Below are 18,126 nucleotides of genomic sequence, written 5' to 3' on the forward strand. Positions count from 1 at the left end.
CCAGTCCAGCACTGGGACTGGGTTTTGATGGATTCTCTTGAGCATGTCACTGGGCCGCTAATGAGGGCAATCAGCAGTGACTGGCCACCCCTCCAGTTAGAACCCACGATTTACTCTAAACCCAAACTCTGCTGTCATCTCGGGTCAGAACAGGATGCCTGTGTCATTCACAACTACAACAGAGCAGAAGAGGACTGCCTGCCTGTCTCTGGCATACCAGAACCAGCTCTCCGTGACCAAGCTGTGGCCATGCTGGCTTACTGTCCACAGCAGCATATAATCAGAGCATTTTCTCTGTGGTGCTAGAGTTTCCAGCCAAGGTGGTCAGGTGTGGTAGTGATCTACATCCTCTAGCTGAGCTTATTTAGTCTGGAGGTGAACACATGCTGCTCAGCTGAATCACAGAATGAGAAAATCAGTTCTGTGAAAGGATGTTTAAGGCTTTTACACACATGTATGCGTGCACACACACACACACACACACACATGCACATACGCACATATGCACATACACACACGCCCACACCCTTGTGAACGCACACATGCACGCACATGCATGCACACACACACACACACACACGCCCACACCCTTGTGAACGCACACATGCACGCACATGCATGCACACATGGACACACAAACACATACACACAGAGACTATTTGAATAAACTGCTGTCCAAAAGACCAGAGCCTTCCAGTGTGTGAGATAACAAACACAGAGGGTCCCCTCAACCAGTCCAATCTGGATCTGACCTAGAATCAACTGAGGATGGAGAGAGAAAGCCCCACAGATGATCATGGGTGTTTTCTAGGTCTCATGCCAAGAAGAGTCATCTCAACAAAGAATAGAGCAGCCCACAGCCCATTTTACAGGCAAACTCTGATGTGTTCTCCAGCCCACAGCCCTGTAAGGTGGAGATGGTCTTGGTAACTGGGACCCAAGGGGAGGAAGCCAAGCCTCAGTGAGCAAATGCATAGTGAGTGGCACAGGAGCCCCTGGGACCGTGTCCTATTTCTCTGCCCTCCCATGAGGCTGTGCAGTCACTCCACCTGCCTGGGCTCTCGCCAAGTGTCAGTGGATAAGACAGTTAATTTGCTAGTATCAAAAGGTCCACATAACATTTCTGGTGACCTAGCTAGTTATACCCAGTACTAGGCACACACCATGCAGTGCATCCTCTCTCTCTGTCTCTCTCAGAGACATGGTCTTTTAACATAGCCCAGGCTGTCCTTAACACACAGAGATCCACCTGCCTCTCCCTCTTGAGTGCTGAGTTTCAGGTGTGTGCCACTATGGCGAGCTATTTTTTTCTTTCTATTTTTTAAGGTGTGGAATAGTTTTGCTTAAACAAGTTTCTCAGCAACAGGTCTTTGAAACATCTTTTGTGATTTATTTATTCTTTTTGTGTGAGTTCATGTGTACTACATGCATGTAGGTGCTCGCAGAGGCCAGAAAGGGTGTCAGGTCCTTGGAACTGGAGGTATAGGTGGTTGTGAGCTGCCATGTGCACACTGAGGACTAAAACCAGGTCCTCTATAGGAGCAGTAAGTACTCATGACCACTGCGATCTTTATTATGTTAGTTCCCATTGTGAGTTTTAAAGAGACTATTGTAGTTTTTAACGTATCCCGAGAATATCAAAGCAAGCAGGGAATTCTCATGTGTACATATACGTGTACATATGAGCATGTGTGACTACGTTCTTGTGTGTGTGCTGGGAACAGCTCTCAGCATCTCTCAGTTGTCTGGTTTAGAAAAATGTCATACAGGAGGAGGAGCTTGGTCTTGCCTCAGTTTGATGTGCCATGCTATGTTCAAGCCCATGGGAGGCCTGCCTCTCTCTGAATAGAGACAGAGGAGGAGTGGGTGGATGGGGAGGGGGGTAGATGGGAGTGTTTGTGGGGGGGAACGGGAGGAGGGGGGAACTGTGCTCGGTATGTAAATGAAGGAAAAATGTTAAGAAAAAAAGAAAAAGAAGAAAAAAAAAGGAAAAGGGCTTAGAAAAGCTGTTCTATATTAACACTTGAGTCCTTCATGTAATCAGGGAAGTGAGTGTCCATACACTTCAGAGACTGGAGCGCATGTCTACGAAGCTCAAAATAAGCACGTCTGAAACCACTAGTTAAATATCTGAAATGCATTTAAATGCAAATTATTTCTGAACTTATCACAAAAGCTATATAAAGTATCAGGAGATTGAGCCACAGTTGAATGGTAACAACTCATGACTCATCACACAATATCCATTTGGAGATAGCTTCCTCTTTGCATTTCACAGTGGGCCAGGTTGAAGATCTCAAAGGCAGTAAGCTATTAAAAAATAAAAAGTATCTTCGAGCAAGCCACATTCAAACATATATCCTCAGTACATGCATTAACACTTAAAATATAATCTGTGTAAGTGTGCCATATAGCTGCAAAATTGTGTTTCTGAATAATATCTACATAATTTTCAATAAACTAATAGTAAATTATCTATATCCCAGGTACCAAGGACAAATGGCCTTTGCTAGAATTAGTTTTCCCTCAGGAGTGAGGAAATGGAATCTATCTTCTGTAATAGGGAAAATTAAAAAAAAATCACCTTGCAGAATAGAAAACGGGCATTGGTGAATGCTGCTTGGGCCATACTACTATGGGCTCATCTCTGAATTTAGGGGAGCCTGAGATCAGAGGAAACATGGCATGGTTAGACGATGTGTACGTACAAGGTGGCTGAGTTCCCTGGTGGCTTTATTACTGTTTATACCACAGTCAGAGTCATACTGTAGCTTCCAGAGGCTCCATCCTTCCTTGTGGGGAAGACTATCCTGTGGGTCGTAGGATGTTTAGAAACATCTCCAACATTCACCCACTAGACCTCAAAAACATCTGTGATTCCATCACACTGGCCGGTAAATCTCCAGATGTCACCAACTGTCCCTTGCAGACTGGCATGGTTCCCAGTTGAGAATACTGGTTTACAGAGAGCAGCCCCCCTTTCAGGGACAAGTGACAGATGGAGTACGTGGGGAGTGGGCTCTGTGGGGACAGAGTGGGTTTGTCCTTTGGGTCTGTCACCACTAGCTTCATAACCACCTTCCCGACATAACCTGAAACCTCAGTTTCTCCACATGAAAAGCAGAGAAAATGATCTCTACCTTCAAGCTCTTAAGGTAGGGAGGGGGTTATGCAAACATTTTGTTCACCCTCAAATTTCTCCCATCTAGGACAAACTCCCTGGTCTGACGGAGCACTTAACACTGGTCCTGGCTTGGGAGCGCACTGAATCACACCTGAACAGTTAAAGTGCACCAGGCCCCCTATGTTATTGTTTCCTGTTTGTATCGTTTCTTTGAGAATTTCATATAAATTATTTTGGTCACATTCATCCCCCTTCTCTCTTAACCCCTCCCCATATCACTAGAGTGGGAACTCGGCCTCCTAGGCACCTGCATTTGACAACCAGGGTCCTCCTTCCTGGGTAAGCAGTAGCTTAGAGTCAGCTCTGGGTAGAACACTGCTTGTTGCTAGTGGTCATATTCCATGTAGCTGTCCCTGGATCTCTGGTGACCAGATGCCCCCTGGGAGGCTGCTATATGAGGCTCACCTTGTGCTAAGGTGACTGCTTCAGGGTGGCTCTGAGTAGATGTGACTCTAAATCTCAATAACTCACGTGCCCAGCCACCACTAGACCCACATCTGAAGACAACGCCCTTAGAAAACATTTAAGAGACTCCAGGCTTTGGAAGAGCCCTGGGTGTTCCCATACTGGCAGGAAGGTGCCAGAGAATCTGATTAGGCCATCACTATCCCTGATCCTCAGAAGAACCACAGGATGGCTCCTATTTATTCCTCCAGGCCTTCTCGCCCTCCCAAGAAAGCAGTGGCATGGTTTCCATCTCCCCAGGAGGCCTGCAGGAACATCTTCCTGTCGGGTTCAGTCCCCTGAACTGAAAGATGGAATCAAGGATGGAGCCTAACACAGAGAAAGGGTCCATGAGGTGATGAGATGGTGTGTGCAGATTCTAGAAGGTTCGTGCTCCCAAAGATGCCATGTCTATGCATCCTCCCCACCCAGTTCACATCTAGTGACCCAGATGAAGGTCAGAGCCAGGAGGATGAAGGTCTGCAGAAAGAACCCAGCAATCTGTCAGGGTGGATGATGTTCATAGGGGACCTCTCTGCACAGACTCAGTCCACTCAGAACAGTGATTTTTGTCTTCTCCCCTTCTGTGACTTCTCCAGAACCTAGACTGCCCCAGCTTGCTCCCAAATGATGCCATCCGTACTGCCCATTTCTCCCAAACACTTTTCTCCTCAACTTGCTACCCACTGGGGTAGCTTCCTAGAGATAAGGGCTTACCTGGGAACAGGAAGCTGAGTAGGATGTGGGTCAGAGAGGAAATTGACAATTGATGTGGGACTTTTTCTGGCCTGACTCGTGTGTGGGTTCAATCACCTTGGAAAGACATCTTCCCAAACCTACTTCCTTGCACAAACATCCGTTCTAGAAATACAGTTCCTTTTATGTGGGACCCCAAACAGCCCTACCAACAGCCCCAGCCTCAGGCGACAGGAAGGAAACACTGAACAGGAGTGACTGAGACCTCAGTGGAGACCATGGTTAGGTTCTCCACTAACAGGAGAACAAGAAGGAGGGCGTGGGCAGGTCTGGGTGGAATGTTCACCACCACCTCACGGTCAGCCTCTCCAGCCTGCCATGGCGCGGCGCTGTCTCAGGTGCGCCGCTGTACCTGTTCTGCACCCTAGCATCTTGCAGTCAGCGTCGCCAGCCCGGTTTCATTAGTGTTTTCTAAGCATCCCTGGACAAGCCTCACTCAGTCCAGTTTGCTTTTGCTCGATTCCAGCTTCCAACTACCAGGTCTTCACTTCTGCATGAGGCTCTACCTGGCTTCGTTTGCAAGAGAAGGAACACGCACCCCTGAGTCACCCACTCCTCCTTCTAAGTCTTTTCTGGAGTCTTTCTAACATGCCGAGAGAGATGCACTTGGCAGAAAGGAGCTGGTTACAGCCGCCACCGCCGCTGACGTCTGCATCTTCAGAAGAAACCAAAAGAATATGGAAATGGCCTTTTGATGCCTCCCACCTCACTGTGAGGAATGATAAGCCTTCTCTATCGCAAAGATCTTCAAAGACATTGCAATCAAAGGAATCAACAGTGAACAGCTCTGCCCAACCCCGGCACACCAAAGTGAAACTCTGGAGTTCTAAAAGAATATTTTTTTTTTTGGCCTAGAGATCCAGCCACACTAGCTGCAGAGGACCAGGCAACACATAAAACACTCACTGGCCCTCCCCCGTGGGTTTAGCAATAAAAGACAGCCTTCTGGGGCTGAGCTCTGGGGAGGCAAAGATGTTTCTCTACTCTCGCAGGCAGTGGGTTTTCAACAAATGAATGCATTTTTGAATTAATTTCTATTTCATAGCAATTGGAACGTTATTGTTGACTTGCTCAAATAAATTGTATCATCCTGAAACACAAATTGGATGCCACCTCCTTCCTGAAAACCCCGGGAGACCTGAGGCACCTCTTGGAATAAAATCTAAGCTCCTATCTTACCTTGCAGGGCCTGTGTGATGAACCCCTCCCAGGACCTGCTGCTGTTCAGTCTGTCATATCCTTGCTGGGAGCTGGGGTTAACCCCATCACGTCCCCTGTTCCTTGGTGGAAAATGATTCTTGTCTGATACATGCCACTCTGGCTTTGGAGTCCCAGAGATTCAGCTTGCTGCCTCCCATCTTCTTCACACCCAGCAGAACAGCCCCTGAAGGCTCTAAACTGACCACGGGAGTCTTCTGCCTATGGTCCTCAGCATCTGCCCTCATCACAAGAGGCGTTTGGTTGACTCAAATCCCCCAGAGCATGCACCTTGCTGTCTTCTCTACCCAGGGTTGTTTCCTTTCCTGAGGCCCACCTCATCTGATTGCTACCTGTATGCACATCTCTGAGGTGACAGCGTTCTCTCCGACAGTCTTCCTGCCCTGGTTCCTGCTTACTGCTTGTTGTTGTTTTAAATTTTGCAGTGCTGGGAAAGTGTTCCATGAGTTTTGTTCCCAGTCCCCCTCAACTTCTTTGAGTAGATGTATCGCCCTCATAGCCTCCCGAAGTCAGTTCCTCTCCCTGACCCTTGTCACAGGACAGAGCAGTGCCCGACGAGACTATAGGAAATTACAGCAACCAGCACAGGGTCTTCCTGTGGTGGAAGCGGTCACAGGCTTCTTGTCCACTCAAGCCTCCTAACTATCTGAGGGCATAAACCTGGGCTCTTCTCGGGCCCAGGGCCAATCATACAGGGCAGTGTCCATTGCAGTCCTGAGCACAGGATAAACCTGAGCACTCTTTCCTAGCTGTGAGCCACAAGCATGGTGCCAAGTGAGACAGTGAAGCATTCTTGTAGTGAGTGGTCCCTGCGGCTGAACTCTGAGGTGCCTACCCTCTGCAGATGGCCCTCAGTGTCTGTCACAGCCTTTTCCCTGGGGATTTCCCTGAGACTCCAGGTTGACTCGGCAGGGGCCCTTCAGCAACAGCAGCTTCCACACCGCAGGCCAACTCCCACTACCACCCCTCTGGGCCCTGGGACTAGCATCGCCCTGGGGATCCCCAAAGTCTAGGCTGTCTCATGCTGCAGATGCCCCATTTGGAAAGGTCCTCTTTCTAGTTGAGCTAACCTTTAACCCCGACCCCACAGCAGTAGTGCTGAAACCCAGATTCTTACTCAGTCTTTTAAATTAGTCTAATTGGCCTCAACTTTGGTCTAGGGTCGAGGAGAATTTCTCATGAAAATAACCCAGTCATTTTCTTCCCTCATTGCTCTCTAATGCCCGTGCAGAAGAAGAAGAGTTCAAGGTTACTGTCTGCTCTCGTCTGCTCCTCTCTTCCCAGTGCACAGCTCAGGTCCCTGATCTGCTCAGTCTTACACGATCAAAATGGGAGACAACCTCATGCATATCAATGAAGGCAAATGGTTGCCAACTGGGTGGTGGTAGCTGGGATGCAGGCTCTGTCTGCATATATGTGCAGGACCTAGTTCCAGTGGAGTGGCCTCCATACTTATTTTCTAGGGAAAATTAAGTATCGGTGACATATTTTGAGGGATGGAGTAAAAGAGGTTGGCAAGTGACTTAATTTTTCCTATTTGTAGATTGAGGGGTTGGGCAGTGTGTCTCGAAGGCTCTTCCAGGTCTGATGTACCACAGTATGCCAGAAGTTTGGAAGAAGTTTTAACACAGCTATGGGGTGGAGGAAAGGGACTCAAGGGTAAGGAGCTTGTTGCACAAGCTTGAGGACCTGAGTTTGAATCCCCAGAACCCATGTGAAGGTGTCTGTAATCGCAGTGTTCCTACAGTGAGATGGGAGGTAGAGACAGGAGAATCCTGGGTGTTTGTGGGTCAGCTGGCCTGGTGTACACAATAAATGACACCCTGAAATGTCCTCTGACCTCCACAGACTTGCTTATTGCACACAAGCCCCCCCCCCATCCCCCTGCAAATACAGACACTCACCAAACGAAACAGCAGCCGTGACAAAGTCCATCACACTGCAGTTAGGCAACCAAAGTGGGAAAGACAATTAGGCCACCCTGGCCTGAATTTGATCTCTGAACATGTATGGGTTCCAGAGTGCCTGCCAGCACGCTGGCATGCAAGGCCCAGGATGGAGGATGGAGTGAAGCTGAAGGACACCGATTCTCTCACCTGCCACCAGGAGAGCTGAGCCTCTTACAGGACGCAGCACTAATGAAATTCAGAAGAAATCCGTTTCCATAGCCTGGAGTGAGGAGGCAGCTTTGCTTAGTGAACCAAATACATAATCAGCCAGGAGCCCCTGGGCAGTCTAATCCAGGTGTGTGGCTGCTGCAGCCACAATGCTGTTTAACCTCTCTATGCCTCAGTTTCACCAGCTGCACCCAGCAGATAAGGCCAGGCAGCCAAATGACTGCTTAGACACGTAGGGAGCCCAGGTGGAAAGAGTCCAGTGGAGATGCTCCCAGGAGCTGGGGTGGGGAGGGGCCTCAGGCAAATCCTGAATTACCTTCCTTTAAGCAGCCAGAAGATAACCGCTCATTTGTTTCTCACTCTGTCTCTCTGCTGTCTATGTTTTAAGTGTTTGTGTCTAAGGAGACTTAGAAGGCAGTTTTCTTCAGCTCTCTGCTGAGCGTCAGCCGTGAAGAAAGAGGAAATCGGAGGACTTTTCTCTTAATATGTTAGAAACTCTTGAGTTACCTCATTTGACAATCTCAGCTCACCTCTATGACAGGTGCTTGTTCCTAATTGTGCTTGTTCCTACTTGTGAGTTGACCGGGGTGTAAACGGTTAATATTAACTTAGTGCTTCTACAACATGGCTTCACAGCGGCACATCTTTAGAGTTTTACAAGCACACTGGTGCTTGGTCACACTCCAAGACACTCTGACTTAACTGCTTTCAAATGTGGCTTGAGCCTGTGGGGTGGGAGTTCAAAGGCTCCCCGGGGTGATTCTAACACCAGCAAATTTTGAGAACTACAAATGCCACCTTGAAGGTCACAGATCTTTAAGGCGGAAATGCCCGCCTTGCTGACTGCAGGCCGGCCAGCTTCCTCCTATCAAAAGTTATCTCCTGTGCCTGGCGGCTTCAGTCTTCCGAAGACGCCCTCATCTCTGGGCCTGAAGTCTGCTTTCTGGGAAACAAGCAAATGCTCAGGCCTGTGGCATTTCCGAGTCATCTGATGTCTAGACAGGGATGGAGCAAAGACACCTGGGACATAGCTGCCTTGCACTTGGGAGCCTTGAAAGCAACAAAACATTGCAACTGTGAGGTCTGTGGGTTGGGTGGACAGGCCTTCCAAATCCAAAGGACAGCACTTACCATGACAAGCATGGTTAGGCACAGAATGGAACCCAGAAAGGCCTGTAGTAAAATCAGCTCAGAGGTCACCCTCAGCGGGTCAGTTAACGAAGCAAATAAGCTATAGTGATTCAAATAGGAACTGCATGTATTTTTGCCTCTGTGTGTGTGTGTGTGTGTGTGTGTGTGTGTGTGTGTGTGTGTGTGTAAGTTCCTCTGTGTGAGGTATGTGTATATCTGCCTGTGTGTGTACGTGCCTGTGTGTGGTGTGTGTGAGAGTGTCTGTGTATGAAGGGGTACATGTTAATGGGTGTGTGAAGGTATACTTGGGGGTCCCAGAAGTCAATCTCAGTTGCTCTTCAGGAGCCACAGGCCTTGTGTTTTTGAGACAGTGTCACTGGCTGGGATCTGGGAGTCACCAATTACGCTAGACTGACTAATCAGGGAGCCTCAGGGACCCACTGGTTTCTGTCTCTCCAGTGCTGGGGTGACAATTATGTGCCACCATGCCTGGCTCTTTCTGTGGGTGCTTGGAATCAAACCCAGGTGCCGATGCTCCAGCAGTAAGCATTTAACCCACCGGGCCATTTCCCCAACCTGGAGCTGTCTTGGACCCGTGTTCCAGAGGATGTTCCAATATCGCTGGAAGGTGAGTTAAAACTCAACTTTTCGGACCTGCTCCAGTGCTTATGCCCCAGTAGATGTGGGCTGAGACTTCTAACTAGTCCCCGGGTAATGATGCTGGTGGAGGGACACACTTTGATGGCTTTCCTGACAGGTGAGCCTTCCTACAGAGCATTGCTGACACCCACCTGTACAACTGCTAGCTGGGCCCCAGGATCTACCTGCTTGGGGCTTAAGCTATTAGGTTGGTATGTGGCAGACACTGGTAATGGCAGACACTGACTGAGGGCCCACCCCACCTACAGCTTTCACACCATCGGGAGACGGTGCTGTGATCATTCTCATTCTAAGAAAGAGAAAAACAGAAGCTGAGATTCAAATAATCCCCAAGGTGACACTTGACAAGGTTGTATAGGAAATGGAGAGTACTCAATCTTTCTGTACCCATGAGAATGGAAATGTCACAGGGTTCATCCAAAAGCAAAGTCAAAAATTGACGCTTGGTAGGTCTGCCTCCAAAGCTTGGGGCTCAGCATGAGCCGTTTGTACCTTTTCACTCAGGCTGTTCCTTGGCCGTGTGAGCCACTGGCTGATAGACCATAGTTACAGGAGAAGGAAGATGGTAGATACGAAGGTGTGCAATGAATACTCATGACACGCCTCTAAATCTTAGTACTCAGGAAGTAGGAAGACTCTCGTGAATTTGAAAGCAGCCTGGACTGCAGAGTGAGACTCTACCTCAAGCAAACAAATGAACAAAAGCCAAACTCACAGGACTGGAGACACATGCTATCCCAAGTGTGGATCGGTCCCCTGCCCTATCAGCTGTGATGCTCATTGGCTCCCACTAGGATCATTATAAACAAGATGATACTCTAAATAACTCTCCAGCCTGGATGTGTCTGTACCTCCCAAATGTCTTATGGTCATCAACTTTAAGATAGGTCTATTTCCAGATGGAAACAGCCCTTTCACATTCAGGCATCTTGGTCTAATTGCCTTGGAGCCATGCATTGGTTAGAAATGAGGAAGAGACCATGTGACTGAAGGAAGACATACAAGCAAGGAAAACCTGAGTGCTTGGAGTATTCCCACTTTATGGCCACATTCTTAACCATAGACTCAAAACCTGACCTAGAACTTGGCTCAGAGGAGAGTGAATTGCATGGGAGAAAATGTATGTCTTTGATGCTGAGGTCCTCCCGTGTTTTGAGTTTGTGGTGGTTTGAAGGAGAACAGCTCCCAGAGGCTCACATACTTGGATACTTGGTCCCCACTGGAACTGTTGGAAGGATTAGGAGGCATGGCCTTGATGGGAGGAGGTGAGGTATATCACTGGGAATGGGCTTTGGAGTTTCAAAGACTTCCACCATTCCCAGTGTACGCTCTCACCTCCTTGTGGATCAAGATGTGAGCTTTCAGAGGTTCCTGTCACCATGCCTTTGCTTTGCCCTCATGGACTCTAATCCTCTGAAATCATAAACCCAATCAAAAGCTTTCTTTTATAAGGTGCCTTAGTCACTGTATTTTGTTACAGAAATAGGAACACAACTGCGACAGAGTCCGAGAACCAGATGCCCCCGTTGCTATACACTTGGTGCAATGTATTGTCAGACTGGCTAGCTCTGGTATCTGGGAGTCTCACCTCCTGGTTCATGTGTGAGGATGTTTCCAAAGAGTTTAACTGGGAAGAGGAGACCCATTTCAGATACGGGAATCACCATCCCATGGGTGGGGATTCAGGACTGAATCAGCAAACTGAGCACCAACATCCATCTTTCTCTGCTTTTTGACTGTGGATGGAATGTGACCAGATGCCTTGTGTTCACACTGCCACGCTTTTCCCAGCCTGATGGAACCTCCCTCCTCCAACTGTGAGTCTGACTAAACCCTTTTCAAGTTGTCCTTGTCAGGAACTTTGCCCCATCAATGAGCAAAGCCACTCACAGAAGCATCCAGCTCGTATTTGTGAAGTTAAATGAGATAATCATAAATGTCTATGGTGGACTCTGGAATACCATAAATATTCATGAAATGCTGGTACCACCATCAGTATAACACTACATCTGGGGGACCCCTTTGGCCTTCAGCCGACTTATTTATTGTCAGTGAAGACAATAAACATTCTTTATGTGTCAAGGACTATAATGGTTTGAATGTAAAATCTCTCCCATAGGTTCACACGTTTAACCCCTTTGTCCCCATTTGGTGGTGCTGTTTGCGGGGGAGCTATAGAGCTTTCAGGAGGTGGAGTCTTGCTGGAGGAGGTGGGTCACCTGTGGCAAGACTTGGCCACCACTTCCTGTTTCCTTCCTACTTCCTGACTGTGAGTTGTGACCAGCCTGCCTCTTGTGACTTGCCTGCCTGAGGCCATGTTTTTCACACTGTGATGAAATGATTCCCTCAAACTGTGAGCCAAAACAAACCCTTTTACCCTCAAGTGGCTTCTTGTCATGTGCTTGGCTGCATTGACAAGGAAAGTAACTAATGTGGGATCCCAGGAGGTCGGCAGGAACACAGTAGGTACATAGTAAAGTCAGTTCCTGTCTTCCTTCCAGACACCGCCCCCCCCACCCCCCCACCCCCCCACCCCCCGCCAGTTATCTGTGCATCTCCTACTATGTCAACGTGAGCAGAGTGACACACACCATTTACACTGATCTGCCATGCTTTCTGTCTTGCCTCATACCCCCTATGGAGACCATTCCAAACCTTCCACTGGGACCCCCACTTGCCTAACTGACTCTGTCTCCCACTCCGTTCCTGTCTTCCCATATTGACAAATCTGTAGGCAGCAGATTCCATTCACAGTGAGAGAGAATCATTACCACCCGCTAATATTTTTATAGAATTTCATAAACTTGGTCATTCATGAATCATTTACAGTACTTTATTCCAATGAAGAGTTCACAAATCACTCAAACACTGGCAAAATGCATAATAATGAGTGATATTTCAGGAGGCTTTGCATTAATATGTCAGCTCCCAATACTGCAAGAGCTAAATTATTTTTCCAGGTGCTACTTCAGGTCAGAACCACAGGAAGCTCTTTTGGGCACTGGGGCAGGGGATTGTGGTAGGGCGGCAGGAAGTCACAGAACAGGATGGGACTTAAGTCATTGATCACACAGCCTGTCAGACCCTCTCTCAGCCCAAGTCGGATAGGTCCTAGGAAAGAGGCTAAGGAATCTGGATCAGATGTTGAGGTCTAGTTGGGGATGAAAACAGGAAGAGGGGACTTTGAAGCAAGACTTTAGAGCTGTTGTGAAACTGGTATGGATCCTGAATCTAATACACACTGGCTGTGAGTTTTTGAAAAGGTTGGTAACACCTGCTTCCTTCTCCCTCCCTCCTTCCCTCCTTCCCTCCCTCCCTCCCTCCTGACTGAACCCAGGGTCCCCACATGCTAAGCAGGTGCCTCTACCACTGAACTGCATCTCTAGACCTCTTTCTATGTTTTTATTTGAGACAGGATCTCATTGCACTGTCCAGACTGGTTTTGAACTCTGTGACACTAACTGGCCTTCACTTGCGGCTTTTCTGTCTCAGCCTCCTGGGTACCTAGGATGACGGGAGGCCCTCTCTGCTCCTTGTTCTTGGAGTTCTTTCTTCTTCTGTCTCTCGTGCGAGACAGATCAGAGTGTGCACATGAAGAGGTTCCAACCTGCCCACTGTGCAGTGTTTAAAAATGGCAGCTTTCAATACTGGTGTTCGTTAGGGTCAAGGACAACTGCGTCTCAAGTTGTATCTTCTTCACCCACCCCAAGGCTTCCATCGGAGCACTTCGTGGTTGGATGTGGGGGGAACTGCTGGCTCACAGGCCTGTGCTTGCACATGAACAGTGTTATTTAACTAAGAAACAAACAACAGCTATATCAGAGCAATTACGATGTCAATACACACACCCACACACTCTCTGCTTTTGAAGCTAAAGCCTGGGGGTGTAGAGACCCTGGATGTGTGCTTTGAAGAAGCTGCTCAGTTCCTAACCACACTGAACATCACAATCAGAACAGGCCTGGCCTCAGTCTCTAAGACAGGAAGTTACTTCCCAATAGAGTTTCAAATGGACAGGAGAAACTCCATCCTTGTGTCTAAGGATAGCCACACAACAGTCACCTGGCTCCTCCTCAAGGGTAAAGGAAACTGAAGCGAGACTGAAGAAGAGAGCCGAGGCATGGGGAGACAGGGCACAAGAACCCAGGCTGCCAAGGCTGTGTGGTTCCCCGGAGAATCAAAGGTGACAGTTTTGCCATCCTTTCCATTCTCATCCTCCTGGGACCAAGACCCAGGGTGCTCGGTAGCATGGGACCTGCTAGTGAGTGGGATCCTACAACACACCACATGGCTCTGATGCAACCCATAAGCTCTGGGAGAGGCTGTCAGCTGGAGTGCCTGGCATAATCAAACCAAGGGACATGACCTTACTCTGTCTGATGAACTGAGCCCCAAAGGCTGCTGTGATTGTTCCCAAAAGTCTCCTACCTCCGTGTCGCTGCTTTCTGACTGCTCCTGGAGATTAAGACCACTGCCACCTAAGGAGAAGGTGCACACTGAGGTGGGCCAAGGAGGTGGCACCCAGAGTCTTTCCCTGGATGTTAAAGGCTCCCAACAAGGTGACAGTCTATAAACTAATTCCGGGTCTGACAAACGTCGGATAGGTCATGAGGCCTTGAATACAGCGCCTCACCTCCTACTCACTACTGTCTGTAGGAGGCACCTCAGGCACTTACTGGCTCTAATTCCCCAGGTCTCACAACCCGAGCCTCCGGGGTGCAGGCATTCCCTGGCAGATCTCTTTTTCTTTATTTAGCATCCCCTGCCTCTTTCTTCCCCAGGAGCATCCTGAGCTATGGATTCGCCCCAATACTGATACTTCGTGAAGGGACAGCACAACTGTGAATCTTGTTTAAGATTAGGGTGGAGGGAAGCCTTGCATTTGTGTTAGAAAACTGTAGAACTGAAAACATTTAAGAACATTCAAGACAACGATGTTCGGGAGTAGCTCTGGTCTAGGAGAACCTGCTAAATGCTGGGCATTGTGCCAAGTGTTTGCAGAAGGAAACCCATTTTGTCTTGTATGGAGAGACACCCACCACCCACTGTGCATTATGGAACAATTACAGCAGGATTAGAGATTGTGAGGCGGTTGTCCAAGCTCACACAGCTCAGGAGGAAGCGTGGATGCTGAGATCCGGGGGACTTTGTTTTTGTTATTATTGTTGGTTTGTTTGTTTTTGAGTCACAGAGCTCTGAAATCAAATTCACCATACTCTGCCTCAGTTCTTTGGTTCTGAAGCTTCAGAGATAATCCATGAGGGTGTGGGAAGAGAAGATAGTACCTATCCATAGACTGCTGCTGGTGTTGACACAGGTCAAGTCGTCTCTGTTATTGTCACCGCCAGTGACTCCTGTGGGCCTCGCATCGAGTTTTTACAACAGCCAGACTTCCCCTTGGTGCACACGGCTCATCTTTGGTACACACTGATGGGTGCTGCCCCCTATTCAGAAAAGGCTCAGAAAGTCCTTGGAAAGACTTCTAAGGGTGAATGTGGAGGCATTCATCTTCCTGGAACCAAGACCCAAGAACCTTCCAGCATGTGAGGACCCCACAGCACAACACATGACCGGTAGCAGATGCCTCCCATGCCATGGTCTGACATCTCTTTACAGAAATTCATAGAGAACAAGTTGGGTGGGCAAGAGAGCCAAAGTCAAAATCCATAGCCTCAAACACAATCACCGACACTCTGATCTTTCTCCTTTTCTCTCTTTTCCTTCTCCCCAGCCCCCAGCTCCTTTTTCCTTTTCACATAATTTAGTCAATGGAACCATTTGTATATAATACTGACAAAAAGAGTACAGACTCAGGAGAAGGCCACCAAGATTAAAATCCCAGCCGGCAACGTATGAGAGGTCTGTATTCACAAGTCAAATGCTATTTCTTCATTAGAAAATAGGGTGGTGATATAACTTACTTAAAAGCTATTCTGAGAACTGAATTACATGAAACAAATTCCATGCTTAAAACAAGTCCCTGCACACGGTACTTTCAGAGAGAGTTCATGGTTTGCACAGCAGTAACAAGTAATCACAGCAATAGCCTTTGATACCACTGTTCCTACGGAGATGTGCATTTTATGCATTGATGGCTTTTCCATATTTCCTTGGTTTTGTTTTTTTCTGTCACTGTGGCTGTAAAGGCACACCTGTCCTGACCCGTGTCAAGTACTACTTAACGGGGAGGACATTGTATGTGTTTGTCTTCTGTTTCTGATCTTGAATATTTCCATGGAACTACTGTTTCCACATATTATTTCTTCACAGATATTTTAAAGGTTTATTTTCTATTTCTGTGTGTGCTTATACTCGTGTGTGTGTGTGTGTGTGTGTGTGTGTGTGTGTGTGTGTGTGTGTGTGTGTGTGTTGTGAGTGTATGTAGTGCCTGTGGACGTCAGAAGACGGCACTGGATCTCCTGGAGCTGGAGTTATGGGTAGTTGTGAGCTGCTCGACATGCAGGCTGGGATCCAAAGTCAGTCCTTGGAAGCTCAGCAAGTGCCCTCAACCACTGAGCTACGTACCCTTCCAGTTCTCATCGCGATCTTTTAAATGCTGCAGGAATCTGCCTCCCTAAACACCCTGATTCAAGCACCCCTGTGATTCTCGCTGTTTAGCAATGCTCCACTCTAAGGACCATGGCCTACATTGTACAAAACTGCACCAATTCCTCCAGATTCCATCAGGATAAATGTCTAAAGGTAGGATTATCTTGTCTGAAGGTTTGCACTTATCACCGTCAGTCAGAGCACAGGTCTTTGAAAGCCAGACTTGGCCTGAGGGTTTTGACCTCCTCTTAGATACCTCTGGTATCACTCTCAATGGTCTCCAACCCGAAGTTTGACACAGGCTTGGAGTCTCCGATGATGAGCTAGGGCCCCTCACTGTTACTCTCCACGTTTGTTCTCACAGAAGCACCTCAAGCCACACTTTTGTGGGTTTGATGAGGCACAGAAATAATTGGCTCAGTGGGAAGAAATCGCGTTGAAATCCACATCTTTATGCACAGGGCGAGCAGGTGCCCAGTACTCACTTGATAAGTAGCGATCATTTCTCTGTCCAGGCTCCGTGTCACAGAGACGCTGCCTGTGTTCTCATTAATTCTGAAAATTCCTTTAGGTTCTTGATCCACTCCCTTTCCAGTGAGCCGGAACTTGGACCCTTCAGGTCTGTCACTATCGACTACCTGGATGGAGAAACAGAGTGACATTTAAGACTATCTCAAAGACATAGAGAAAGCCCATCACAGACATCCCCTTGGTGACCAATCCACTAATCTCAGGTGCTGGCACAAAGCTACCTGATAAAACAAGACTGGCCAAAAGCAACCTTGCCCAAAATAGTAGCATCATTGTTTGGCATTCGTTGTTCTTACAAATGATTGTGGTTTACAGCTGCAGAAGTTTAGCATTGCCAAGGAGACCAGGGTTGATGGAGCAAGTCGGGGGATGATGCTAAGACGCGCACACTGGGAACTTGTGTTATTTTTAACGGAGGAAGGTGACTTGGTTTTCTCTGCCAACAAGGCTAAGTGTCAGTAGAAGCCATTTATTCCCCAGTCCCACACTGGGCAGGCACTGGACAAGGTTTACTCCTTTGTTGCTAGTACCCCCTGCCCCACTGCTTTCCTGGGTGCTGGGCTTCTGCTGAAAGAGTTTCCGGTGCTTGTTTTCTTTATACTTGGTGGAATATGGCCTTTTCTATTGAGTGGCTAGAACCAGCAGAGGTACAGCATTAAGCAAGCTGGCTGTGGTCACTGCTCTAAAATAGATGAAAATGAGGTCCAAAGCCATATCTTCCCCGTCCGCAGATACCACTGTGCAACACTGCCCTTTATGACTGTTGACCTTGGTTTGACATCTGAAGACTAATCACAGAAGTTAAAGATGGAGGGTGGCATTTCTGAGCATAAGGAACAGTAAAGACAGAAGCAGCTGGCAGGTGAGGGAACACCCAGAAAATTCCAGAAACGGGGAGTCGTGAGCACACTCTGAGCAGAGGAGAGTTGGCAGGAGGTAAGGGTAAAAATGGGGTCTTTTATGGCACGTGAAGTTGTGCAGTTAAGGAGAGAGCTGATCGCAGTACAAGCAAGTTCGGAGTCACACTTAGGTATGTATCCTGTTCGTCCCTGTCTCATGTCACCGTGTTATCAGAGCTGCCGATGTTAATTTGGTTATAACAACACAGTTTAAAGGCCATGAATGTATTAGATAACGGGGAGGCACAGATCAAAGAGGGATGATGTGCAGCCAGCTGTAATTACTTCACAAACGAACAGGTGTCTAGTTAAGTCAGCACCCTTCGGGGCAGCGCCGCAAGTACCAAGCCTGCAATTCTGCACTCAGGCACCAGGTGGCAGTGGTGCCTAAGGTAGCGTGAGCATCATGGCGGGCTACTAGGCAAGGCCAATTGAGGCACATCATGACAATTCCCTAAGACAGGTTTTGCTGCTTTTCATCTTTATTATTTTAAGATTCTTTTTTAATTGAAATATACTTAAGGTTTTAATTAAACACCAATTATCTCTGTTTGAGTTTTTAAGATTAATGGAAAATAGGATCATTAATGAGAAGACGTGATAATTTTTTGATGAAAAGGTATTTTAATCCCAATTT

General features: G+C 47.8%; 1 protein-coding gene across 1 annotated transcript in view; it reads right to left on the reverse strand.

Moving 5' to 3' along the window:
• Cdh13 (cadherin 13) overlaps window positions 1–18,126 on the reverse strand; it is a 996,812-nt gene that overhangs the window by 430,874 nt on the left and 547,812 nt on the right. The window contains exon 5 of the mRNA XM_052728155.1: window positions 16,545–16,697. Coding sequence (XP_052584115.1) covers window positions 16,545–16,697 — 153 coding nt within the window. The remainder of the gene's footprint in view (window positions 1–16,544; window positions 16,698–18,126) is intronic.

This window comes from Peromyscus californicus, unplaced genomic scaffold (genome assembly GCF_007827085.1).
Source record: "Peromyscus californicus insignis strain IS unplaced genomic scaffold, ASM782708v3 Scaffold_8__1_contigs__length_139910024, whole genome shotgun sequence".
Classification (NCBI taxonomy): domain Eukaryota; kingdom Metazoa; phylum Chordata; class Mammalia; order Rodentia; family Cricetidae; genus Peromyscus; species Peromyscus californicus.